Source organism: Crocodylus siamensis, chromosome 2 (genome assembly GCF_052110815.1).
Source record: "Crocodylus siamensis isolate JL-2025a chromosome 2, ASM5211081v1, whole genome shotgun sequence".
Classification (NCBI taxonomy): Eukaryota; Metazoa; Chordata; order Crocodylia; family Crocodylidae; genus Crocodylus; species Crocodylus siamensis.
In genome coordinates this window covers 230,759,785-230,787,446 of record NC_143396.1, presented here as the reverse complement: position 1 = coordinate 230,787,446, position 27,662 = coordinate 230,759,785, and the positions used below count along the sequence as shown (strand labels likewise).

The window sequence follows — 27,662 nt, the reverse complement described above, 5'->3', positions numbered from 1 at the left end:
ATTGCTATTTCATCATAGACTGCTGGAATAGAAATCAACATGCCTGCAACTGACAAGACAACAAACTCACTCTGGGTCTCTTCTCTCAAAGCCTTACAGCGGGGAGATCAGCCAGGGGAACCCTACAGAGCACTCTGGAATGCATATACAGGGACCCTGGATGCGGGCTGCTGGAAGAGCAGGCTGTCTGTGCAGCTTCCATCCAGCCCCTCTATCATTTGTACAGTGCTCTCCTGGTAAGTTTTCTTACCAGGGGAACAAGCTGCAAGAATTCTTGTAGTCTATTGGAACACTTGTATGAACCCACAGGCTAAAGGTAATTTCATATAATAATAAAACAAACACTATTCTTTACAATAATTCTATGGGCAGTAAGTCTGACTGTGTTCATTTTCTCAGGTAAAAGTGCTGGATACCAATGCCAGCATTCAAGGGTATTTCTCTAAGCCTGTCAGTTAGTACAGTCTCAGATATAATTTTACTTTAAAGTAGTATGGTTTTTATAACCAAGTATAGAAACAGTTAATAAAGCTACAGGTTCCCCTCGATTTATGTGGTACATGTGTTCCCGGAGAATAGTTCATAAATCAAATTTGCATAAAGCAGACCCATTTTACAATGTAACAAATAAGGATAGATTCCCACAGCGGTGAGGGAGGGAGTGAGGCTGGGACCAGGGAAGGGGTGGGGGGAGGGGTGCCACTCCTGGGGATGCACAAGGTAGCAAAGCAGGGGGAACAGAGTGGCACTCACCTCAACCCTAGCTGCAGCGGCCCTGGGAGAGGCTGGCACCAGCTGCCTGCAGCCGCTGGGCTGCACCATGGTCCGCCCGTCCTCTTGTGCCTGGGCTCTGCCTGTGTCCACTCACCTCTGCTCCTGGGCTGCGCCATGCCTTGGTGCAAGAAGCTGGTGTTGGCTGCTCCTGGGACTGCTCCAGCATGTGCTGGGGTAAGTATGAACAAGCAGAGCCCTGGCTGGTGCGGGGCACTCACCCTCCTGTGCTGGAGCAGCCCCGGGAGCAGCCAACAGCAGCTGCCTGTACCAGGGCACGTTGCAGCGCAGGAGCAGAGGTGAGTGAGGACAGGCAGAGCACGGTGCAGTCCAGCGACTGCAGGCTGCTGGTGTTGGCTGCTCCCAGGGCCACTGCATCCCTGGGGGTCTGCGCCGTGCCCTGCATCGCCCAGGGCTCCACTTGTCCACATTCACCCCAGCCCATACTGGAGTGGCCCCAGGATCAGCTGACACCAGTTGCCTGTTCCAGGACATGGCACAGCCCAGGAGCAGAGGTAAGTGGAGACAGACAGAGTCCAGGCATGGGGGGACAGGTGGAGCACAGTGCAGCCCAGCCGCTGCAGGCAGCTGGTGCTGGCCACTCCTGGGGACACTCCAGTTGGGGTTGGGGTGAGTGGGGCCATGGCCCTTTCCCCTCTTCCCAGACTTACGTGCTTGGGCATCTATGCTGATCGCATAAGAGCCAATTTACCTCACATATAATGAATTATAGGTCTAAATATGTTCATTGCGTAAGAGGGAATTCGTATATAAAGAATCCACATAAATCATGGGAAACCTGTATTAACATAGAAGATGTCTTTTCTAATCACTGTTACAAAAGCTGCAAGTACTCATAACCAGTTACTAAACTTACTTGTGCAGTATTTCTTCTTTTTCCTCCTATCCATCTGAACTTCTAAGCAGGCAAGCTCACGGGACTGTAAGACAGGATCAATACAGAGATTGCTACAGAGCTGGATATAACTTTTATCCCACTATCTTGCCATTAGGACTGGCAAATATTGTAAATGCTGTTGCAAGCAGCAGGCATGATCCCTAGGGCTAAGCATCTTATATTCTTCTGCAATTACTTCTCTGGCAGACTAAGTGATATGAGTGTGCACTTGAGTCATACTTAAACCTCATATGAAAGGAGGGTAGCTTGTAACATAACAACTTAAGTATTGATGTGATAAAAAGGAGACGATAGCGTTCTTCAAGCTCTTACATATAGCCTTCTCAAAAGAAGAAAAGATATTGTAAGAGCAGGTGTCATTGGAAAAGATTTATTATGTATCCACAGTGACAGCAAAAATCAACTTCAGATGCAACTTCAGAGCCACTGTCCAACCATTTTAACTGAAATCTCCCTCCCCTCCTTGACCTTCAGTTTTCAGCCTGAGTCTGGAAGTCCTGCTTCTCTTTAGGGCCTTAAGTTGCATTTTATTCTAGCCTTCCTTTCCTTCACTGTGCTTGAAACTCACCCAGGTAATACAGGGTGCAAATACAGGAAGGCCACCATCAGCAGTCCTTGACTAATGGCTCTTCTGTACCCTACTTTCTTTCTCTACTGCCAGTAATTAATATTAAGCACAGAAGGAGAGACAGGTAATGGGTAGAATGAGAGGAAACAGGAGGGACAATCTGTAGCAGCCACAAGGTAAAGGTAGACAGAAAGGAGATCTTTTGTGATTTTGGCTGGCTGGGAGTAACCATCAGGACTAACCATAAATAGCAGTATAAATATATTCAGAAGAGTCCACAAACTACTTCAGCATCACCCTCTGCCTCAGGATGAGACAATACATGGAAAGTCAGCTCACTGATTTTCTAGTCCCAGCACTATTATACACATTACTGTGTAGCATTGGAAAAAAGGAAAAAAAAAAGAAAACTCACCACTATTACTCCATTTGTGATGATGTTTTCAGGAGGACCTAGACTAGATAAACATGAAACATATGCATTCAGAACTGGTATAAACTAAATGCTAACTTCAAGCAGACAGCAGAGCCATGCTGCCACTGCCTCCATAGTGACCTCAGGAGTGCAAACAAGAAGTGTTTCCCTCCCAGAAACAGCTCATTCCCACTCCGAAATCATTCCCACTCCGAAATTAGACAGTGTATCTGGGTCCATGAAGACTGGTACATGTGCCCAGAACCTTGCACAAGCTCTCTGACCTGGGTGTGCTTCTTGGCATGAGTTCTGGGTCATATTAGTACTTTGTACACATGTTCAAATGATTTGGAGAATTCTCCCAGATTTCTTTTTTCTGGTAGAAAAACTTACCTGGAGACCCCTGAACAGACATTCAAATGATGAGATGCTGCACAGCTGGGGGCCCCCTATGTACATATGCTCTGCAAGCTCTGCAGTCTTTCTGGTGACAGATGACATCAGTGCACAGGGATGCCCTGAATGGCTAACCTAGATTTTCTTGCAGGTTGTGTCTCCCTGCAACACAGTGAGGGGATTGTGAAGGGGATCCCTGCTCAGCTGGAGCAGAAGAGTCCAGGCCAAGTGATACACTGTGAGTGCATGTACACATGACACCACATCACCATAGCAATGCACTACAGTGACGTAGCATCCATGGGGATCTACACATGACTAGCAGCTACTTCAGTGTAGTGATGCACTCCCCTGCTATAGCACGCTGCTATGGCGAATTAGCTGTTAAAAATAATCGTGTGTAATGTGCACAGTGCAGTACAGGCTGTTACTAAATCATGGTGCAGTAACGTCACCATAGGAACATGTGTATACATGCCCTGTTTCCCTGGATGTGTGTGAGTACAATTGTGGGAGCAAAGAATGATGGGATGCTGGAGGACTGCCGTGGCTTCTCTCAGAAAATAACTGTACAGAAGTTCATTCTTCCAGAAGAGACTCTCCTGGGTGCCATTTAACCCTGACTGTTCTTGGGTTATTTTTCTCCTGGATCAGCCATTTTTGCCCTGGGAGAAAAATGAATGCCTGTACACTCGTGGTTTCTACTAGGAAAGCAGTGAGTCTCCCAGGAGAAAATGAATGTCTGTATGTGGCTTAAACCAGCTCCATTTTCTAACTTCTGGGCTGTCATGCTCTAAGCAAGTGCTTCCAAGCTTGCCACAGAGACAGCAGAGATATAGCCTAGGAGTGATAGGGTTTTTTCCCCTCTTAAATGTTTTCTTAGTCATATTAATGTGGGTTGATCGTCAAAATGTGGCCCATTCTATCTAGGGGACCCACTGTCTACTCATCAGTAGAAATGCTTCAATAGCAGTGAGATGGATGGGAGGGGCTTATAACAGCCCTAATCGCGTTTTGAGTGACACCACTTCAAAACCATGAATTAGCCTGGAGTACTTACTCCAGAAAAACAACAGACTTATAGAAATGAGTTTTACCAGCCTCAAAATGGCAGCTGTGGGCTACTATGGGAGACCATAAATAACAAATCATCTTTAGGAAAAATATAGTGACACAAATTATTAATAAGAAACAATGCTGATATTTGCTGTGCTCTCACTCATTCCTTGTCATTCTCTTTTCCTTTAAATATATGCTTCTAAATTTTTTTAAGGAAAGGAATGAATCTTGGGACAGGGATGTGGCTAGTAAAGAGTTAGCAGATGTACAAAACATTCCCCTCTACTGATTGACTAATCTCTGAATTGATATTTCTATAATACCTAAATTTTACTCACATGTCCTCCAACATGAATTCAATGTCCAACTCCTCCTTTCTCTGAAAACAAGGGGAGAAAATGCATGAAATTATAAAGCTAAAAAGGATAGTTGGCAGACTGGGACACAAGTAGCTTCTGCAAAGTATCTTAAATTTTTGTGAGACAAGTAGTGTTCTCCATGTTTTGATGCCTAACAGTATTCTGCTTTCCAGGTGTTGTTTTAATTAAATTTTCAGATATAGGCTATAAAAATCTCTGGATTAGGATGTTCAGGTGTGTAAAATGAGTTTATCTGCCCCTTTGTTAAACAAGGGGTCTTGTGTCCATTAATAAATATTGACCTTATACTTCACTGTTACCAGATATGTGTTTTTTTCTTACCAGTACAGTACAATTCCTGTTCCAAGAATCATAGACCCTACTCTCACGCTATTATCAGGGCAATAGCAACAACTTATATTCTACTACCTTTAGACTTTATAGCATCTATCATGAGAAATTTTGGAAGCACTTCACTCAAATTATTTTATGTTCATAACATTTATTTTTCTATTGAATAGATGGTTTCACTATCCCAATTTACAGCAGGAAATGAAGTCACCAAGAGATTGACTTGCACAAAACTGCATGTAGAAATAAATTAGGCTGCAATATTGGCTAGGTCCCCTTCTACCAGTTCTACATTTCAACTTCAAAAAATAATTTTTGAATAACCTAATTGAGAGTGTCATCTCTTACAATTTTATCATTGATGATAAATCAGCAAAAATATCAAACCTTTCCCAAACTCCTCTGAAAAAGTAGATTAAGATTGTGATCAAACAATTCAGTTCAATGTCAAGTGCAATTTTGGAGAGGCCTTCTTCTGTCATAGACTGACAGAAATCAATATGGATAGACTGGACCACTCATACCTTATGTTGAATAAAAGCAACAGAAAAAGTTTAGGAGGCAAAACAAACACATTCTTTCCACTCAGTTCTTCTTGTCATACTAGTCCTCACCTGTGGATTTAATTGAAATGCAATAAAAACTGTTTCTCCAAGGGGAAGTTTAGCTGTATCAAAGAGAACAATAATGTGATCATCATCTTGGTTAATATCTTCATCAAATATAGTTAGTTCCAAGACGTTCTAGGAAGAGAAATGAGAAAAATGTTGTTAATTTGTATACACCCAGGAAACAGGACGTTTGAGAAATAATTCACGCTTGGTATGTGTTTGTAAGAAAGTGAAAAAAAAAAGTGATTAGAGAAAAACAGGCACACAGCAGAAGATGGAGAGAATAGATGTTTAATCTTATTTTAAGAAGATATATGTTTACTTCTATAAATTTAAAGTTGTAGTGGAAATTCATTTGTGTTGTCATTTTTACTTGCCAATATTTTCTGACAGATTTTCCATCTAGATAATGTGTTAATTTAATTTTAGATGTAACAAGTCTCATATTAAGCACTCTACAAGGTCACATTTCTAGGTTTTCTGTGAGTTTTACTGATCCATATACCTTCAAGGTTAACACAGAACTAATTGTACCGAATATGCATTTAAATATAACGTTCTTATTAGTACCAGTATTCAGTCTGGATAAACTGATTAATTTTGTTCAAACTTGGTAGTTCTTATTTCTAGTCCTTTGCTTTCTCTATTATCCCATGCTTCCTTTCAGTAAGATTTTGTTCCAAATATTTGTTGATTTTTACTTGTATTTCATCAGTTGCATGTGTTGCCATCCTATATCATCTCTCTTTTTTACCAGAGCATCTAAAATAAGTATACAAAAATGAAGCAGCCTTCAGGCATACTAAATGATCTCAGGAGTAGGTTAGAACAGTTAAAATGATCCCAAGAAGAGTTTTCAGTGCACTTTAAATGAAAAGATATTAGATGCAAACAGGGCGAAGTTACATGTTATACTTAGACCACACTAAATCTAAGAAATATTAAGAGGTGTTGAAGTTAAATTATGCTGTGAGTGATTGTATGTTGAGGGTAAATACCATTTCTTGCCTGCATAACTCTAATTTGCCACTAGAGGGCATGAATGGAGCCAGGGCACCTGGGATCTACCACTGCTCTGGGCAGGAGGTAGCTGGAAGCAGTGAATTCTGGGATGCTGGAGAACTGCAAATTGCTTGTTTTATCTCTGTTGAGCAGACTGAAGTTGCCCTAACATGAGCTAGGTAATATGGCCCTGAAGTGCCATAACTTTGAGACACTCAGAGGGCACTTAGTACAAGTTAATGAGCTTTAACATGAGGATGTTTGCATTTTAAGTGTATTTAGTATGTTCTAAGAGCAACAAGTAACGTCACTCTTAGAAAATCTGACAGTCTTAGCCCTGCTTAGATTGGTGGGATCTGCCTATAGATGAGACTCAAGAGAAAGTTCTAGGTGTTTTTATCTACCTTGACCTGACTCTGGATCCTGAAATAGAAGGTTTCATTCCAAACAGGATCTTTGCAGTTTGAGACAGCTTTAGTTCGTAACTTTTCAGATGAAGAAGAAGGCAACCAGAGGCTCACGTAGCAATCAGTTTTATTTACTGTAGAAGAAAAATACAGAATAATTTGTAAACCAGCAGTGTATCCCATGCAAAATTGATTAACTCAATACGCTAGTTAATTTCATGCTAATATTCTAATATAATAAAGGGCTTAGTCCATCTGTCTCTCTGTCCATAATGCTCTTGGAGCACTCTGATTGGTTACTGAAACAACCAATCAGAGTGCTCCAAGAGCATTATGGGCAGGAGGTGGTGACGGTGGAGTGGCAAAGTGCCACCATGACAGCAGGGATGGAGGGGATGGAGTGGGGGGGGTTAGCAAGCTTTCTCCCCTCCATCTCTGCCCTCTCCCCCTGTCATTCTTGAAGGGCAATTTGGTAGTTTCCAACATAAACTGGCAAAAGAGAGAACAGGTAGGTGGTACAGTAGGAGAGACCACATTACAAAAGTTCTCTTTCCCTCCTTTGTTCAGCAGTTGTGTAGCAAACTCAATGACTGTCTGAGGCAGCCTGGTGAGAGTATGCCAACCATAGTAGATGGGGGAGTACAGCAGCATGTATAAGGGGCATGCAGGCATATCTCAAGAAAAAGGATGCTGATATCAAGAGCTGGGAGAAACTGGCTGCTAATTATCTCCAGTGGTGATGCAACCTCAACCAAGCAGCAGCCCATTTCAAGGTAAAACATCTTAACATAGAGGCAGAGAAGAGAGAGCAGAGGAAGGAAAAGAAGTGGAATCCCAGCCTACAGCCTACTTTCTCCTGTGGAAAGTCCTGTAACTTCTGTAGACAGATCTGCAGCTCAAGGACTGGACTCTTATGTCACGTCAAGATCCATCAATGAGCCATGGCAGAGATCATCCTTGAATCAGGGGATTGCTGATGACTAGCCACATCATTAAATCTCTTCTCCATGTTTTTCTTTGAGGCTTATTAAAAATGTTTTCAGAGCTTATATGTGTAGAACCTGGTGTTCCTCTGACATCAACAATAATTTGCTTACTGCTGTAGTTCCCCAAATGTTGGCAGCTCAATCACAGGTTCAAGGGGTTTTTTTAAGACATATTTATGTCTCTCCTTTTGGCAGTCTGTCATCATCCTCAGGGGCATCATTTCAGTAGTTCCTGGAGTCCCCAGCTGGGATTAGAGCAGTAATTCTCAACTTCATATAACTCAAGTTACCCCTCTGGAAAAAGTTAGCTCTTAGGTTTTACTCATTTTTTTTACTAGGAAAAGTAATAGAGCAATCCTGTTGTGGCAGTGAACTAAGAAATACCATAACACATCCCAGTGTTTTAGATTCTATGGATTCCTATTTGTAATCTCTGGGTTTATTTTGTGAATCATGTAAGTCAGGGGTGGGCAAAATACAGCACACAGGCTGGATCCAGCCCGCCAAGGCACATGTAGCCAGTCCCACTGCCCCGAGGTGCATGGCTGGATGGGTGCAGTGCAGCAGCCAGACTCAATTTCTCAGAAGCTCGCAGCGGTGGCTCCTAGCTGCTGCAGCCATTGTCACTGCTGCCATGAGACCCAGACCTACTGCCCAGACACCTTGCCTATCTGCCCTGCACCCACCACCAGGTACACCCGGTCCAGAGCTCCGGATCAGATCTCTGGCATCCGAGTGGCTTGGATCCGAAGCCGGATCAAATAGCTGCCGACTCACACAGGCCTAGTAGTTTCCATGTTATCTCACCAGAATCTCAAACACCCATGGGAGGATCTAGGATTTTGTAAGGGGATAGATAGTACAGATGGTGTGGTACCTCATCACATATAACACAATACAGTTAAAAATAAACTAGAAGCTTTACTAAAAGTTAGAGGCCCATGGCTATATTTTTCAGTTTAGCTTTCTTGAGCATCTTAACTGTGCATCCAGTGCTTCACTGAAAGTTATTTCCACATCTGAGTTACTGTGTGTAGGGTGAGTCACCCTAGTTAACTTTTCCACACCTGATTAAATGTTTTTAGCTAGTGGTAAACACAGTCTGTAGGGCTGTGAACTAGGAGCTGCATTACCAGAGTCAGGTAAGAGACAGGAGAATTGCAGGAGAAAGGATAACTTGATTAGTGCAACATAAAAAACATTAAAAAGGAGAGTTGGTCATTAGCACCTGTGGAATGAAGAAATGGGGTAGATTATAATGAACCATGAAGAAAATTAATTCCCTCACTTTTGCCTAAATAAGAATGCAGTTGCCATTGCCAGGCAGTTGGTTTTAAACTATGGTTAGACCAGGTATCAACTTCACCACTGCATCCCCCTGGATCAGCCTCTCCAAGCACCCGGGTGCGGTCATGGGAGATGGGGCTTACTTAAAAAATCTTAAAAGCCTTAAAAAGACAAAGGCCCCTGTTCTGCAGGAAGGAGGCTGGTAAACACCAGCTTGGGGAAGAGCTTCCAATTCTTTTAGACCTATCTATGCAGCTGGTAAAATGGAAGACAAGTTAGAGGGGGAGCCTAAGTTTTTATTTTTCCCAAAGGGATTTTCAAATTTCTGATTTGATGCATAAGGACTTTGTAAGTTTCCCATGCACTAAATTCTGGATTTTACACCCCTCCGCTTCCCCCCCATCACCGCCACAAAGTTCACCATTATTGACTATGATGTATGCTTTCTGAGGAACTAGAGTATATATAACCTTCATATATTTAAAAATTCTGGGTCCGAATCTACTTTCACACCAGTTCAGATCAACAGCGAATGACAAAGGATGAGGCCTTCAGTATATAGAACTGTCTGGGACATAAATCTCAAGAGAATTCATGTTCTGTTTGAGATAAATGACCAAACAGGCCCATCTACTGGTGCAACTCCCTGCCCTCTGAATACCTCAAAAATGTCACTTCCCCATCAAAAAGGCCTGTTCAGGAAAACGGCAGTAGGTTTTATATCTCCCACATACCAGTCATGCTTCAAAATGGAAGCTGTTTTCCCACTTGTAGCATAAACCTGTAGAGTGGTTTTTTGAAGGTGCCAGGAACTCCCTTGAAATTCAGATGTGTGAGTGAGTTCAACTGAAACTTGCCCTTCATTTTGGTTCTGAGCTGGATTCATGACCATAAGAGGTTTATTTTCCAGTTCCATTTCATAGCCCAACAATCTGGTCTGAAACCTTACAAAAATAACAGATCTCACACGATTGTTTCTTCTATCCAAGCAATAGTGCCTGTAAGGTCAAGTCATAGCCAGGGCTTGTGCTTGAACTTAGACTCAAAGTCCTATTGCACAACTAATTTGTACTTAATTACCACCTATTCAATGCATATCTTATTATAGATGTCTGTTTCATTACTAAGATATTACAAGGCCCGCTACACACTCTGTCAACACACCAAACACAAACACAGCTATTTAACTTTAGTTCAACCTTGATAAATGTTTAGATGAGCTTCCTGGCCCCCACAAACTTCAGGTGTTTGGACTAAATCACTCTAATCTAAACCATTCTGACTTGTTTATGCAAAACTTCTCCAATTCTTTCATTCTGAAGGAACAACTGGGTTGCTTTGTTACTTGTGAGTGAAAGCAAAATTTAGCCTCCTTTACAAAATATCTTTAAAATTTATTTACTAAAGATAGATAGATGGATGGATGGATAGATAGATAGATAGCTGAACTAAAGGAAAAAAGCAAAGTTAGAAGATGTGACAAAAACCTACTACATGTTGGTAATAATATACCATAATAAGTGAGAAATAGCAACAGGAAGCTAATCTTTCATGGGGCGCCAAGCTACACATAAATGTTTAGTTTGACAATGGGTATGAATGAATTCTATAAATAATCAAGGTAAATACTAGAGCAGTGGTTTTCAACCTTCTTTCATTTGTAGGTCCCTAAAAAATTTCAGATGGAGGTGTGGATCCCTTTGGAAATTTTGTATGGAGGTGTGGCCCCTTTGCATTGTAAATATGTGTATTCACATACTTTTGATTGATCATAGTCATCTTTTACAGACCCTTTAGACATAGTTTGCGGACCCCCCAGGGGCCCACAGACCACAGGTTTAAAACCACTATACTAGAGGCTATGCCTCACTATGGACTATTATCTGCATAGGAGGCTAAAAGCAGTAAGATCTTGTGATTCTGTATAGCCTCTCAGGACACTAAGTCCACTTGCATTGAGGTATGAAGGCAAGTATAATTTATACACACTTTGACCAGCCAAAAAGGTGTAAAGGGGCATTAGAGTAACCCAGAATTTAGGCTTTTTGAAGTATTTCAGTTTACTTATATTGAAGGGTAAGATAGTGACATCTGAGAGGATGACAGATATACTGTGGTAGAAGATCCTCTGGCAACAATTCCTAGTGTTTGGATTAGATTGCAAACTCTTTGGGTAAGGTTTTTCTCTTTGTTCTGTGTTTATACAATGCCTAGTACTGTGTGGACATGGCTCATGACTGCCACAACTAGGCACTATCACAATATAAATCACAATAACAATATTGACAATAATAGTAATTTGATTATCTGATTATAGTTTGACAATACTCTGGACATGTATTGAAGTCCAGATATTCTTCACTATGCCATACCAAAAAGGACAAAGGAATGTCTGAACTTATTGCCCATTGAGCTTGTGAGCTTAAAGCATACCCATTTATGCATGCAGTATTAAACAAAGGAGTGCTGTGGTTTATATGATGTCTGGATGCTTTTTACCACCCTACTTGAATTTACTGTCTGTTAGCTGGGAGTAGCTTTTGATGTGCATTCACAGTGAAGCTTAAACCTACACTTTTGGAGCTATACTGAGATGCCTTGAATATTCTGCTGCTGTGCTCTTTCCATGTGCCATGCATCTTTCTTGTATTATATTTCTACCATATTTGGACAACTGTATAGTTATTTGTACATATGGGACTTGGACCATAAATATATCTTCTGAAAAGAAACCAGATGCATTGGTTAGCCTCATGAAAAGAATAACTCATTTTACAGCACACACACACACAGTCAAATTCATTGCTAAGATCAAGTCAGTGGAATGACAGTTATGAAGTTAAATTCATTCCTGACATTTTTTACCTCTAAAGCAAATTGTCCTTGTTGTTCAGTCATGCTCACTAATTTTAAAGCTATGAGGAGCCACTAACAGTGCAAGTACTCACAGATATCTTTCTGAGGAACATTCCTCATTCTCATGATCCTTACAGAAAGCAAGTAGCAAGGGGATGCTTCCTTCTGTCAAAAAACGACAAACAAAACCATGTGAATATTAACAACATAGAATAAAGTCATTTAATTTATAACAAAACATGAAAAGGTTTATAACTCCTGCTCAGGGATACTCTTTAAAATAACCATACAACAAAAAATATGACTATCAGGGGAGGCTTCAGAACTCCATTCCATAGGTGGTTCTTTTCTCATTCCTTCATTAAAGAAAAAAATCACTCCCGTCTCCTAGTGAACTTTTCAGTCACCTGTGGAAGAAAATACAGAGCAAAAGAGAATAAGTGAAGAAAAAAAAAGAAAAACTGATGAACCACTTAAGTCATCCTACACCATTTTCACACAGTGATCTCAGACAAATTTTGGATTGAAGTGATTCTTCACATCTAAAATGACATAATATGATACAGTTATTCACTAAAATGTTGTGTTTTGGCTTTGTACAATTTCTAAACAATACTGTGGTTGGTGTTCTGCATCCAGATTCAAGGTCTATTTAGAAGTGTCTCTTTTTCATGCAGTTTTTTGATGAACAGGAAAAAATTGAAAAAGAGATTTCTCCTGTCTTTTTTTAAAAAGGAAGAATTTATGATTGAGGTGGATTTGGGGACAAGCCAGTGGTTTCAGTGGCAGGGTGGCAAGTGGTGGCTGCCCACAGGGGGGTGCACTGCCACGCTCAGGGGATGCACATGCACCCGCATACACCCCTCCACTCATGTCGCCCCTGCTAGAAGGAAAACTCTAATTTCAAACCAAGAATGTCTGATCTGACCAGCTAGCTTGTAAAAGCTGTGTCAATCACACACAGTAAGAGACAGAGTCTTGAGAGAGAATATCAATGCAAAACTAGGGCATTACTCAGAAGTGACATGTAGGAGAACTGTCCCAGCCTGATCTTCATGTGGCTGGGAGGCAGCTGCCCAGCAGCATGGACAACTCTCCCTGCCCCACAGAGATCAGGTCCCAATCTCCATGTGACTGGGAGGCAGCTGTCCCAGCAGCCAGGATAGCTGTTCCTGTTCCATGGAGATCAGGATGGGTTTGTCCTCTACTCCCTGCCCTCGTGGGTCAGCATGATCTCCCCTTGGCTGCGATGGAACTGCCTACCAGCTTGGACAGTTCCACACACCCTCTGGAGCTCAGGGCTAAGCTCTCATGCTCCCTGTTAGCTGGGTCTGGCACCCGGGGGAGCCTGGGGCTCCCCCTGGCTGTTCAAGGGGGGCAGAGCAGGGCAGGAACATATGTCAGACAGGGCACATCTACATGAGACACATGCCATGGTAGGCTAATAACACTGCACAGTAGCAAACTGGTCAAAAACCATGCTAAAAAGCTACTGTGCAGTAAACATCACAAAATAACCCATTCACCAGTGCTACTGAAGTAGCTAGTAGTTAGCACTTCATTAAGCAAGTACTAAACTACTTACACAGTAACTACTGCTCTTTAATTAACATGTAGATGTGCCCAGAGTGAATACCTTGTATCCAAAAAGAGACGTTTTTCATTATCTCGTAAAATTATAAATGAGTTCACAAACAGGAACACCAAAATCCAGCAAGCCACCATAGATTAAAGAATTGCTCAGTTCATTTATGCAACACATTTTTCTCTTTGTCTTGTTCAGAACAAATATTCACTGATATAGTTCAAGCATTATGACCAGGAGAACAGATATTGCTGGAAGGCTTCTGGATACAGTGTATGAGAAGGAAATTGAACAGTGTGCAAAAAATATTACTTGTTTAATAAATTTGAAGCATTGGTCTGGTGTTTAATTAAATTCTAGTTGACATCTTAATGCAGCTTAATACAAATGTAAGTAAAAAATAATCATCTAGTAAATAAGAAATACTGTATTTACTTAAATACAAGGTGAGGTTTCTTCCCCCAATCAATAGGGTGAAAAAAACCCCTTCTTTTTATATCTGCATACAGGGAAATCTCACTACATAAATTGTCTATCATTAAGCTTTCTGCCAAAAGCAGCATGTACTCAGTAATGGAACCTAACTATGAAGTTGATTAAATGCAGCCAACATCGAGTATGACTATAAAACACAAAGCCTATATTGGGCACCCATCACAAAAACAGGCTACTGCAGCTCTTCTGAATAAGACAGGATAGTACTCATTGTGCAAAGCCCCATTCGGCACTGGTTCTTTTTCAAGTCAAGGTGTGCCATGATATTGATTCAATTTCAACTTTGTTTTCACTCCCATAGCTGAGCTGTGCCTTTCTTTCCCATTTCCAGTGATTCCTCTCTCTTCACCAGCCTTAAATGTCTGGAAAAGATCACCAAATAGGGGCTCCAAACAGTTCATCCAGAATCCCTCTGCCACCCCTTCTCTCAGCCTGTCACAAATGATTAGTGTGGCCTCACACTCCATGAAGCAAAGCCAGACCAGGTTGTCCTGCACCTCATCTGCTTATCAATTTTAGACGATCTGAGGGTTCACGACAAGAACACTCAGTTCCAGTCATGAGTGGAGGGCTAATTAGCACATGGATCCTTTGTAGGGGGTTGTGGGGGCATCTGGAGTACACATATATACTGAGCAGTGCTAAACTATGGGATCACCATGGCTTGAAATGCTGTTGACTGCTGGGGCCCAGCCCAATGAACTATATAGTAAACCATGCACCTTTAGCCTTTAGGCTAAGATCATGCATAGTTTGTACTTCTAGAGACTATGACAATTTCAAGAAGAGATGGCAACATGGTCCCTCCTTTTGGTCTGGGGACGGTGATGATGACCAGGCAGCAGGGGTCACAGTGCTTTTGGAGGGAGACAGAGTGTGGCCCCTGCAGCATAGAGAAATCATTGCAGGCAGATTGCTACAAGTCACCCTGGAAATAGAAGAAGGGACTTTTGAGCTTCTGAATGCACATGCACCAGCAAATAGGACATCGATACATGCTTTCCTCAATAACATGGTGGTAGTGGCTGGCCAGTGATGATTGCAAGTGACATGAACTGCATCCTTGAGGTGGGTAACAAAATAAGCAAAGGTCAAATGAAAGGACTGGACAGATCCTCCAAGCTGCTGCAGCATCTCATCTGTGAACACAGCTTGGTGGATGCAGGCAAAGAGGCCACAGGGCTGGGGGCAATTTCACCCAAGTAAACCCCCTGGGGCAGTCCAAATCACACATAGAGTTCACCTTCCTCCCAAAAGGGTAGAAGGTGGCCAAGGCCAAATCCACACCTTTCTGCTTCTTGGACCACTGCCTCCTAACAGTTAAAGTAGGAATGGGGGAGCAGCCGAAGAGAGGCAAGGGCACATGGGAAGTGAATGTACTCTGCTGGAAGATGAGAAGATACAGTGGGGGTTCAGGCAGTACTATGCAGGATGGAAAACCCTCAGATTCAGATACCGGAACCACACAGAATGGTGGACTAGCATCAAAGGGAGAATGAGGGACTTCTTCTGGAAAGCCAGAAGGAGATGAACCTGGTTCCAGAGAAGGCAACAAGAATACCTCAACCACAAACTACAGAGCCTGCACAAGCAGACAGCTTAGGGTTGGGATGTGAGGGAGGCTATGAGGGAGGTGAAATCCAAGATGGTGGCCTGGTACAGAGAACAGGCAAGGAAGAAGATCTTCCTGGCCCGGGCCTCCTGCGTGGAGGATGGCGAGGAGTGTTCTACTTATTTTAGCAAGATAAAGGAAACCATAAAAAAAACAATGACCAGCCTGGTAGACGGAGACCGAGTGGAGCACTGGTCAAATGAGGGGATGCTGGAGGTGGTGACAGCTTTCTACTGGGAGCTCTATACAGCATGAGTGGAGGATCCTGGGGCAACGCAGGATTTCCTGCAGAGGCTCATGAGGGTCCTCGGGGAGGATGAGGGACAGAGGCTAGAAGAGGAGTGGATGCTGGAGCAGATCAACATGATGCTCTGCAGCTTCCAAAATAGTAAGCCTGTTGATGGTGAATGCAGTAACAGCTCGGCCAGGCCTAGACATAAGATCTTTATGACCAAATTAAAATAACAGTGCATTTTGCACAAAAATGAAAGTGGCAGCTGGGACCATACAAAATAGAGCAACCCCAATTGGATTTATTCTCTGTGCAAAATTATGTCAAATCAAGAAAATGGTCAACAGGGAACTGACATGCTCATCACATGTATCTCTCAGAAGCCAGTAAAGGCAAGAAAGCTACATATGCATTTCAACTGACCTAGCAGCTAAAGAAAATAAAAGGCTAAATATGCAACTCAAGAGAAATTTGTAAAAGATACAGAAAAGATGCCGTGTACCTGACAAACACTTCTCCCAACAAACATCCTAATGTATAGGGTGTTAAAATGTCTGAACCATTCAGCGTATGTCTGCAGTTTGAAAAACAAATCATCACCTGTACAAGTTACTGCAAATGTGCCCCATTGATAAACAAACACCCCAAGATGGGTTTGGTGACACCTCAAAGTATCCTGTCTGACTACTCAAGGCCATCACCTGTAAATTGACCTACAATTGCAGGGTCTGCAGAGATGCACACATTTTTACACCTAGAAAATAGGGCTGTGCAAAATTTCACTAGTTGTTTCATTTTGATACTATTTCAACTTGTTTCAAGCTTGAAACAGGGAAATCGAAATGAAATGAAGGGCTTCAAAACAGCCTCAAAACGAAATGAGGGCAGTCGAAACAGTCTAAATGTTTTGAAATGCTTTGAGTTTCGAAGCTGAAGCTGGGCTTGCCTTCAGGGAAACACAAAGTAAGGAGAGAGAGGGGGAAGAGGGCAGAAGGACACAGTGAGGGCATGCCTTAGCACACACGCTAGAGAAGAAGCTTCTGCAGGAGAGGAAAGAAAGGCTTTGTCATGGTTTGCCTGCCTACGATGCTGCTAGTGCTACTGCACTGTTCCTCACTAAGTTATTATTTTACTTGTTGTTATTTAAAGTGGTGGCCGGACTGAGGCTACAGGGGAGGAGAAGATCTCATTGGGGCACACTACTATGGCCCCAGTGCCAGTGAGCATGCACTTTAACACACACACACACACACACACGTGAGCATGCACTTTAACACACACACACACACACACACGTGTCATAAGTTTTGCTCGTCAGAAGTTTGAGGTGCAGTTTCTCAGAAACCCCTACATCTATCTCCTTGAAAGCTGGCAGACTTCATGGTCTCTTCAGGGGCTACCACGCCTGCGGTTTTCACTGTGCTGTGCCTTAACACACACAAGTGACATGAGTTTTGCTTGTCAGAAGCTTGAGGTGCAGGTTCTCAGAAACCCCTGCTCCTATCTCCTTAAAACCTGGCAGGCATCATGGTCTCAGAAGGGGCTACCATCTCTGCAAGTTTAATCTGAATCAGGCAAAAAGTAACAAAGTTACAGGTAGTTCCATGCTTCCCCATTATAGCCTATGGGTAAAACGTCGAAACAGCAAAACAGTTTCAGTGAAACAAAATGGAACAGTGGTTTCAAAATGAAATGAAACTCAAAATGAAACACTGTCTCATCGAGACAGTGAAACAGAAGTCAAAACGAAATGGTGCTGTTTCGTACAATCCTACTAGACAATGCAAGAACAGGAGCCAAGAAATTAACAGTTATGATATGATGATCAAAACCTTCCCTTCCTGTTTGTTTGGACTCTGATTGGCCAGTTATTTTGGGAAGGAGTCTTTTCCTGTTATTTGGTTTTATAAGCTTGCTTGCGGTATTGTTATTAAAGCCTTTCTGCTATTGATCAACTGGGTGTTGTGTTAATTCTTGGGGCACTAGGTTTAAGAACCCACTTTCTAAGTGCAACGAAACTCCTGGGGCTGAAAGCTTGCCCAAAGAATTCTGTGTTGCTTTCTGATACCGAATAGGCCTGAACCTGCTGGAGGTCTATAGGGAGCACTTGCGGGAGGGCCACCTGAGAGCGGGGATGGAGGAAGGCCTTATAACCTTTCTGTATGAGAAGGGGGAGAGGCAGGACTTGAGAAACTGGTGCCAAATTACACTCCCAAACTTTGACTATAAACTAATGGCCAAAGTCTTGGCTGAGCATTTTAAATCTGTTATAGCTGCAGTGATCCATGAGGACCAGGCATGCACAGTGCCAGGGTGACAGATCCATGATGCCCTGATGCAGCTGTGTGATGCACTTCAGTACCAGTGGGAGAGGGGACAGAATGTTGCTATGCTGAACCTTGACTTGGAAAAGGCCTACCACAAGGTATCCCATCGCTTCCTACTTGAGACTCTGGAGTCCCCACAACCTTTGTCACCTGGATAAAGGCACTGTACACCAACATAAGCACTAGAGTCCTGGTGAACAGGTTCCTGACATCCCTGATTACAGCAGAATCGAGCATCAGGCAGGGCTGCCCACTCTCCCCGGTCCTGCTTATTTGTGTAATGGAACGACTAGCACAATGACTCAGACAGGACCCCCAGATCACGGGAATGGAAATCCGTGGGAGGAATGGGGAGGAGACAAAAGCCCTGGCATACATGGATGACCTGAACATCATATGCAGGGACAAAGGGTCAGTGGAAAGAGCACTACAACACTACCCTAGTGACTCTGGTATACCACCGCAAGATACAGGGGGTGGTAAGGGCAAGAGACACTATATTGCTCATAGACTTACTACCTGGTGACAACTGCCAGGCTGTGTGGGAGCGAATCTTCCACAAGGATCTGCAAAGGGAGCACAAAGACCTGAAATGGCAGTCAGCCCACCGGGCATTCTCTGTGCGGGCATGGAGAAACAGTGAAGGGCAGAGAGGACCATCAAACTGTCTGAGACAGACTTGCCACTGGCAGGCAGAAATGATTGACCACCTCTTTTGGGACTGCCAGAGAGGTGCGGAAGAAAGCCTGTGCACTGTCCTGGTGCATCCCTCACCTCCTGGTGACAGGTTTTAGAAATCTGACCAGGGAAGCGGTTCCTATGGGCACCTGACCAGACAGCAAGGGACCCCGACAGCTCGCTTTGACCAGTTCATATCCTGCTTCAGATATGCACTGTGGAAAACTAGGAACCTGCTCATAAACAGACTCTCAGACCCCACAGTCGAGGACTGTATTAAAATGAGACTAAGTGAAAAGTACTGGTACTACAGGAAGACAGAAGGGGACAATTGGAAAGACATGGCAGACTTCATCTGGTGGAGAGGGGTCTGGCATAGACTTTTTCAGGACTAGTCCCTCTGAGGAGGGCAGTGGGTGTGGGTACAGGTATAGAGATGGGTGTGCAGGCACATGGTATGAATTGTGTAATTCTGCATATAGTCTAGTACTGTCACCAAAAAGTTAGATGTTAGAGTCACTCCAGCAAAGACCACAAACAAAATAGCATCTCCTGAAACCAGACACCCTAAACCTTAACACAGTTAATATAATTCGGTTCTTTGTGCTCCCATGTATCTTTCCCACTGGAGGTAAATATTTTCTTTAAATCAAGCCTTAGACAAACAACCCAAAGCAAAAAAAAAAAAAAAAAGGAAGAAAAAAAAAGAAAAAAAAAAGGAAGGAATTTTTTTTTTGCAATAAATATGATTTAGCTTCAAGCCAGAAAGAAACTGCCACCTACAATACCCTTTCAGTAATTGTGTTTCTGACACTTCCTAATGTAATTAGCATATATACAAAGATGTAAAAATATCTACATAAGACTCCTGGGCTAAGTACAGATAATCAAAAAAATCCAAGGCAGAATCAATTCAATCTAGGCAGCTTCCTCTGAGCTGTGTAGATTGAACTGGTAAATTCAATTCAGTTTTCAATTGGGAAAGGCATGGGAGGCCTGCACTGACCCAGGCTAGTAGGCAGGGGGTGCTACAGCATGTCTCCCAGCTTGTTGGCCTTTGCCAGACCAGCCAAATGTCTGCAATTGGCTATGCAGTACATGCTCCCAAAACCCTGCTGCCCCCTCACAGAGGGTTAAGGAGCCCCCTGTGCTGACCCAGCCTGTGGGAGTCTCCCCCTCAGGTGGTTTCGCAGCTTGGGAAGCCCCCCATCCTGGACCCCAGAGCTGCTTAGCTTAGCTGCTGTGAATCTCAGGGATAGTCTGGGGCAGCCTTAGGGAGTGGAGGGAAATTCTTCCTCTCCCTGAAGCTAGTTTTGCCTCAGACTCACAGCAGCTGAGGCAAACCTGGCTGCAGAGGAGAAGGAGAATTTCCCTCTAATCCCTGAGGTTGCCTAAAACTCGCATGGGATAAGGTAAACAAGCAGCTCTGAGTTTTGGGAGGGGAAGAATTCCCTTCAGCTCCCTGGGACTGCCCTGGGCTGGGGCACCCTGGGCTGGGGTGGGGGGAAGCCCTCAAGGTAGGGGCTCCCCGGTACCCCCATACTGGGTTGCATGGGCAGGCACCTGGCTGGGAGTACTCCTTCTCACTCTCTCCCTCTTGTGGCCGCAGTGGAAGCATTCAGCAGCTGCGAAGGGGGAGGGCTACTGAGGGTTAAACACCCCCCCACTGCAGGGGCTCTCCCTCCCCCAAATGTTGTGTAGACCCTGGCTAGGAGGCTCTGGGGGTCTGTTCCCCCAACCCTATGAGTGAGGAATGCAAGTAGGAAGTAGGCTAAGGAAAAGTGGGGTGAGGCAGTCCCTGCTCCACTGGAGTAGACAGCATAGCCCAGGGCTGCAAACCATCCTGGGATGCTGGAGGACTGTGAGTTAACTTGAATGAAGAAGGGATCTGAAACAGAAGTTCCATGAATAGGTTTGACCTAAATTAGTTAAGTCTGATACTCCATCCAGCTAAGTTTATCTTAAACTGGTTTTGGCCATTTTGAAAGATGTTTATGTGCACTGAACTTCAGTTCTGTTACAGTTTCTGATCACTTAAACCAATTTATGTATAACTTCTAGCCCTAGCCCTAGGCTAAGTACAAACAGTCAAAAAGCCTGAGGCTGAATCAATTCAATCTTCACAGTTTAGTCTAAGCTGTGTAGATTGAACCAATAAGCAAATGAACATATTTGATTCTAGAAATACAGCCATATATAGTCCAGTGGCCTAGTCCAGAAGCTGGGGGGTGCTAGAGTACACCTCCCTGTTTGGCTGGAGCAGATCATTTGGGCCAAGATTAGCCTACCCACTTTGCAGGGGGGGGGTGTTTGCAAGGGAGGTGCAAAGTAGGCCCGTGCGAGTAGGCAGCTCTTCGATCCGGCTTCAGATCTGGCTGCTTCAGATGCCAGTGATCTGATCTGGAGCTCCAGACCAGGTTTCTGCTTCGATCTGGCCGAAGCAGCTCCGAAGCTTCAGAGCTGCCTCAGAGATCCAGCCCTAGGGTATAATGGGGAATCAATGAAACATCTATAACTTTGTTTTTTTTGTCTGATTTGGATGAAACTTGCAGGGGTAGTAGCATCTGCCGAGAGCATAAAACCTGTCAAGTTTCGAGAAGATCAGTGCAGGGGTTTGGGGGGAACTGCACCTCAAGCTGCAGACAAGCAAAACTCGTGACATGGCTGACACTGTCAATGGTAAGGTGCTTCAGGGTGAAAGCTGCAGGGATGGTAGCCCCTGCTGCAGCCATGAAGCCTGCCAGCTGTCGAGGAGATAGGTGCAGGGCGGTTCTGGGGCCCTGCACCTCTAGCTGCTGACAGGCAAAACTTGTGACCTGGGTGCTTGTGCAACTGACTGTCTCTGTCTCTGTCTTGGGGTGGGGGAACACTACTGCAGGCCTGGCTGCTAAACTAGTGTGTTACCAGTTACCAATCAATCATGATTCACTCAGGGACCAGCTCAATATACAGTAGCTAGGTAATGTAGCCAGTTAATTAGCAACAATTAACACCTACAAAACCATAGACTAAGGAGAGGAAATAATCAATACAGACAATCAACTACCCCAAGACAGAGACAGTCAGTTGCACAAGCTCCCATGTCATGAATTTTGCTTGTCTGCAGCTTGAGGTGCAGTTTCCCCCAAACTCCTGTACCTATCTCCTTGAAACTTAACAGGCTTTGAGGCCTCACCAGGACCTACCATCCCTGCAGTTTTCACCCCCCTGTGGTGTAACACATAGATGTGACATGAGTTTTGCTTTTAAGAATTTGGAGTGCAGTTCCCCCCAAACTCCTACACTGATCTTCTTGAAACTTGATAGGCTTCATGCTCTCCACAGAGGCTACTACTTCTGCATGTTTTATCCAAATCAGACAAGAAACAATGAAGTTATAGATATTTCATTGATTCCCCATTATTCTCTATGGCCATATCACTGAATCAGCTCCGAAACTTTTCCGAAGAGATTCAGAAACTCCGAATCGATTCAGAAAGCCTAAAACTTCCAGTGATTTGATTCAGATTCATAGATTCAGCTTCCAAATCATCTAAATCATCTCCGAATCCGAATTATGATCCAAAGCTTTGCACAGCCCTAGTGCAAAGCATCTTAGGATGCTTGGGGACTATGAGTTAACTTGAATTGGGAAGGAATCTGGGAAGAAGTTAAAGGAGTTGAATTAATTTAAAGCAGTTAAGTCTGATAACTATATCCAGGTTTATCTTAAGCTGGTTTCAGCCATTTTGAAAGTGGTTTATGTGCACTAAACTTCTGTTGTGTTATAAATTTGGATCATTTTCTGATCATGTGTACTGGTTTAAGTATAATTTGGTCCCTTGTCCTAAAGGAAGGCATAAAAGGATGTCACTGGTTGCCTGTGTCCATTTAACAGTACAAATGAATTGTCATATTACTTTATAATACTTTCTGTGCCAGGAAGAAAATTAACCTTTGTCTTTAAGACAGGTGAGACAACTGCTCTAAGTGGTAACAATTATTATATATTTAATACAACATCCTCTATGCAGATTTTTCCTAAAAACTAATCCAGGCAATGAAGGGTGACCCTACAAAAGCAAAAAGACTGAGAAAAGGCTTGGGAAATAGATTAACCTTTTGCTCTTCTATACTGTGTGTGCACTTACACACAGAGTTTTGCTTTTTTTCCTTTTTTTTTCCATCTTAATATGGGCCTTGCCTCAGGGCTTGTGATTTGACATGAATACACTGAAGTTTCACAAAACTACTCAGATAAGGATTATCCTTATTTGTCAGATGGGCAGGTAAGGCACAAATGGCTTATTCAAGTTCACTCAGGAAAGCTGAGGCAAAGAAAGCATTAGGAGCCAGATCTCCTGGCTCACATACCTGTGTCTTAATCAAATTACTAATCTTCCTGCAGTTTTTGCTATGGAAAGGTAAACTTGTTTAGCTTAATTTTGTACCCATATGGACACTGAGACATCACTGTTTCAATTAAAACATTAAATGTTGCTAACTTACAAAATTTCATGTGGAGGCTCCTAGTCTTTCATGTTTTTTTTAGTCCCATATGATGGAAGGGTTATTGGATTATGCAACAATCTCAGCTTTTATTGGCAAAAAAGTGAACTACTTGTTCTAACTAGTTAGAGAAAAGTGTGAACATGAACATTAAAGCAAATTGTTCAGAACCAAAAGGAAACTCCTAAACATATTACTTTTAATGATGCTGTCACTTAAAAGCTTGCAGTTTAGTCATGCTGGGCATTACCAAGGTTGTTGCACTAAGAAGTTATAACCGAAAGATATAGTTAAAAGCAGTGAGAAGTCTTCTTTGCTTTATGGCTTAAGTACAAACAGTTTAACTGCATCTATTATAAATTTTAAGCTATACAGTAGAAGCATAATTGCAGCCTATAGCTAGGTCCAGATAGAACTATATGTTTATATCATTTTGGACAACCTATGACATTTTACACCAGTGAATTTGCCAGGAACTTGGAAAAAAGACCAGCTTTTGAACTTTCCTAGAAACCATACTCCCCAGAGTAATATCTTACTCCAGATGCCATTAACCAACCTGAGTTAGCATTTAATTTAAAGCCACCCAATTTTGTTCTGAGGCACTTGTACATAAATCACTGCAAGCAGCAAGCTGTCTGATAATAGCAGAAATATTACCATTGATATGACTGATATACAAACATTATCTATCTATCTATCTGTCTGTCTATCTGTCTATGTAGGGGTGGATCCAGGGGGCATGCAGTGGTGCAGACACACCCCCTTTCAGTCAGATCACACAGAGTCAAACAAGCCAGGGACTTTCTTATGTCCCTGATCACATAAGAATGTACTGCTCTCTTTCCCTCTGTGCTTAATGGCATGCTTCCCCCACAATTTAACAGTAAATAGCACACTATAGGGAGCCCACTTGAATGAATCCCTCTTAAAAGAATGAATCACATACAATATTGCATATAACAAGCAAATATAAACAAAAAATGGGATTCAGATGATAAATTTAAGGAAATTTCACCTATGAACCTTAAATCGCTAGTATTGCTAAACAGGTAAATCTCTGACAGATAGCAAATTCATTCTAAAATTCCTGGTACCCTTTCCCTCAAAAACCACAAATTACTTCACTTTCAATATGTTCTCTGTTATAACATACCCTACAGTGAGCACCATATTCTGCCACATATGGGCTTATCCATTTAATTTCTCCATTTCGAAATGGCTTTGCTTTTCCATTTAATTCCTAAGGAAAAAGAAAAGAAAAAAGAAGTGATAATATTTTTTCTTGGCTTCTTAACTGCAACGCCACCATGTTTTGATGTCAAAATGTGGAATTTCTGCTTATTAACACTCAATCTGCTACCACAGGAATGCATGACACTAGAGCAGCTTGCTCTCCCTCTATGCTTGTATTGACACATCTGTGGAAAAATGCCATGAAGTTTGCAACCATTTGTAAGAGACATAGTAGGGTGTTGACCTAATCCTCACTTCTGGAGATGGCAGAGGAACAGCCAAACTGTTTGCTTATAGACACAGTCCCAAGAGATAAGAAAGGCAGAATGCAAAAAAGCACACACCGCTCTTGAGAAGATGTGAACCATAATCTCAAAGTAGGTAAATCTTGTTTGATTTTTTTTCTCTTTTCCTTACCTGATGGAAGCCATTCTGTGATGCCATTGAAGTCTTTGCTGCATTCAGATCAGGCCCTGAAAATGGCACTTGCCTCCTGAAACACCTTTGTAGATTTCAATGCAGAAGTTGCTGGTCAGGTTTTTTATCATGTTGACTCAGGGCTCCACCCCACAGTGATTTTTGAAACAAAAGAATCACCACCTGCCTGCCATGTACTCAGAAGAAGTCTGTTGCAAGGTGGGAATATTTGTTTGCAGCTGCAGTGACCAACAGGACACATAGAGGCAGCATACCCTTCTCAGTTACAGATTTCCAACAAGCATAATACATGCCAATAATTCCATATTTCCATGTATATGCCTGCCAAGCAACCCATAAATATTAGAAACTTCTGCACAGAGCCTGTCTGCAAAGGAGCCAGCACATGAACTACACTCTACACAGCAGAGAAGGGAGAGGAAATATATCAAGGATAACAAGACACACCTCCGCTTTCAAAAAATACAGTGAAATTTTTCATGCGCAGATAACATCTCATTTTTTAAATCTCTTACTTGAGATTGCAACTGTTAACAAAGATGAATGGGGATAGATGTTCATAATAAGACAACCATAGCCCAGCATTGTAAATTTCTTCTTATATGCCTTTACCATGAAGAAGCCTGCAAACACTTCTGTCTCCTCTCACATTTCCTCCTTCCAAATTTCCATTTTCTCCTACTTTTCTCTTGCCCAGCAGCTGCTTTTCCTACTTCCATGAAAAATGGCTCAGATATGGGAAAAAGGAACCACATAGAACCTTAACTTTGAGAAGGAGAGTTGAAGGGATATTGAAGAGAAGGGGAACTAGAGAGGAAGTCACACTGCTGGGATGCAGCTTCAAGAGGAACTTTGTGAAGCGGCAGCTGAGAAGGGGAAGAACCTCATCACCAGGAAACAATGCCTGTAGTCATTGACACATGTCCCAATTACTATGGGGTAATTTGCCTAAGATTTTATCATGTAATGTATTTATTCCATAATAAACAGTAGCCACATGTCCAGCTCTCAAACTGTGGACATAGGTACTATTAGAAAGCCTCACCCCTAGGTGGCAGAGAAGCCAGTTTGTACTGAATTAATCTCTTGTAGGTTCACACCCTCAGAGAAGACATATCCTCAGGGGAAGTCTTGGGGGACCTTGGAGAGGACTAGAGTCGCCAACTGTCCATAAATGTACAGATACCCCTTAAATAACCAGACTACAAATGCATGTTCCTAAATTCTGTGAGAAAACTGTACTGTCCATAAATCACAAAGTAAAAATGGCACTAAAAGAGCTGCTGAAACTCTGTTGTTGGAAAACAAGCCAAAGCACAGCAGCTCCACCTGGTGTCGGAGCAGGTGTGCAGACTTCAGGGTGCCGTGGGTGGCTTCTGGTGTGGGTACTACTTCCTGTCTGCCTGTAACACTGTTGGGTAACAGGCAAGCAGACAGTGGTCTTTTTTTGGCGGGGAGGATCTACGCTGGGACAGAGGAGTGGGGCTGGTGGGAGTAGTATGGTGTGGGGTACAGCTGGGGGCACCACGGTGTAAGGGTGAGTAGGGAGCCCCTGGGATGGGTGCAGCATAGAGCAAAAACCATTACTGCAGACAGGTTGAGTTAACGACTGAATATTTCTTTCTATCAATAAACTTCCACTACTTTTACAATAGTTTGAAGCCCTTGTCCAAGGCCTCCATGTACATTACGTAAAACATATGTCAGCAAAAAAAATGTGGTTGTTAGTAAAAGCTTTGCAGATTGTCAGTAAAAATATTTTCCTCGAGTTGGCAACTCTGGAGAGGATGCAAACTGAGGAAGAAATTTGATGGAGAGGAAAATGAAGGAGAACACAGAATTGGAACGATATTTGGAGTAGTGGGGATCTACAAAGGCATTTAAATCTGAAGTTGGTTCAAATTTTCCAGAAGGAACGTTTTCGCTGCTGAAAAATGAGATTTTATCAAAATCAAATCACATTGTAGAAATGAATTTATACCAGCAACATGTAATCAAAAATGGAGTGAAAAGTTATTCATTTATGTATACATTGTTTCCCTTGGAACATATTTTGACATTCTATGTTTAAATAGCTTTTTGTTTGTAAATTGTTTTTAAATGATAAAAAAAAATCAAAATCAGAATTAAACATTTTGATGTTATAAAAAAAAGTTTCAGTTAACCAAAAGCATTTTTTTTCAGAATTTAAGTTCAGGAAAATGTGATTTTGGGTTGTTGTTTTTTTTTTCCTGATTTGGAATGAATTTTTTTTAAATGTCGAATATTCAATGACAGGCAAGGCTTTTCTCTGTTGGCATGTTCTATTGGACCAACTGTATAGTTGAGAAAGATGTTAGACAGTCTTTCAGACACAAAATAGCACCCTTCTTCAGCCAGAGCCAGAGCCAGAGTTGAGTAATGGCACTTGGCACCTGAAAGCTTATCTAATAACTGTCCCAAATATGCATTTGGTCCAATAAAAGATATCACCAAAAAACTTTGCCTCCCATATCACCAAAGGGAGGGGCTATCACCAGAGAGGAGTATACCTCCACCACTCAGGTCTGTAGGGAAAGCTAAGGCAGATATGGAATTAGGGCTA

At 42.6% G+C, this 27,662-nt stretch overlaps 1 protein-coding gene across 1 annotated transcript in view; it reads right to left on the bottom strand.

Moving 5' to 3' along the window:
* The window catches only part of LOC149871849 (cytosolic phospholipase A2 epsilon-like), a 59,455-nt gene extending 34,371 nt beyond the window's left edge, over nucleotides 1-25,084 (bottom strand). Inside the window, exons 1-8 of the mRNA XM_090034644.1 lie at nucleotides 25,058-25,084; nucleotides 24,561-24,647; nucleotides 12,080-12,152; nucleotides 6,856-6,992; nucleotides 5,453-5,581; nucleotides 4,467-4,507; nucleotides 2,674-2,716; nucleotides 1,649-1,712 (exon numbers count right to left, since the gene is read on the bottom strand). Coding sequence (XP_089890770.1) covers nucleotides 1,649-1,712; nucleotides 2,674-2,716; nucleotides 4,467-4,507; nucleotides 5,453-5,581; nucleotides 6,856-6,992; nucleotides 12,080-12,152; nucleotides 24,561-24,647; nucleotides 25,058-25,084 — 601 coding nt within the window. The remainder of the gene's footprint in view (nucleotides 1-1,648; nucleotides 1,713-2,673; nucleotides 2,717-4,466; nucleotides 4,508-5,452; nucleotides 5,582-6,855; nucleotides 6,993-12,079; nucleotides 12,153-24,560; nucleotides 24,648-25,057) is intronic.
* Between the last annotated feature and the right edge of the window lie 2,578 nt (nucleotides 25,085-27,662).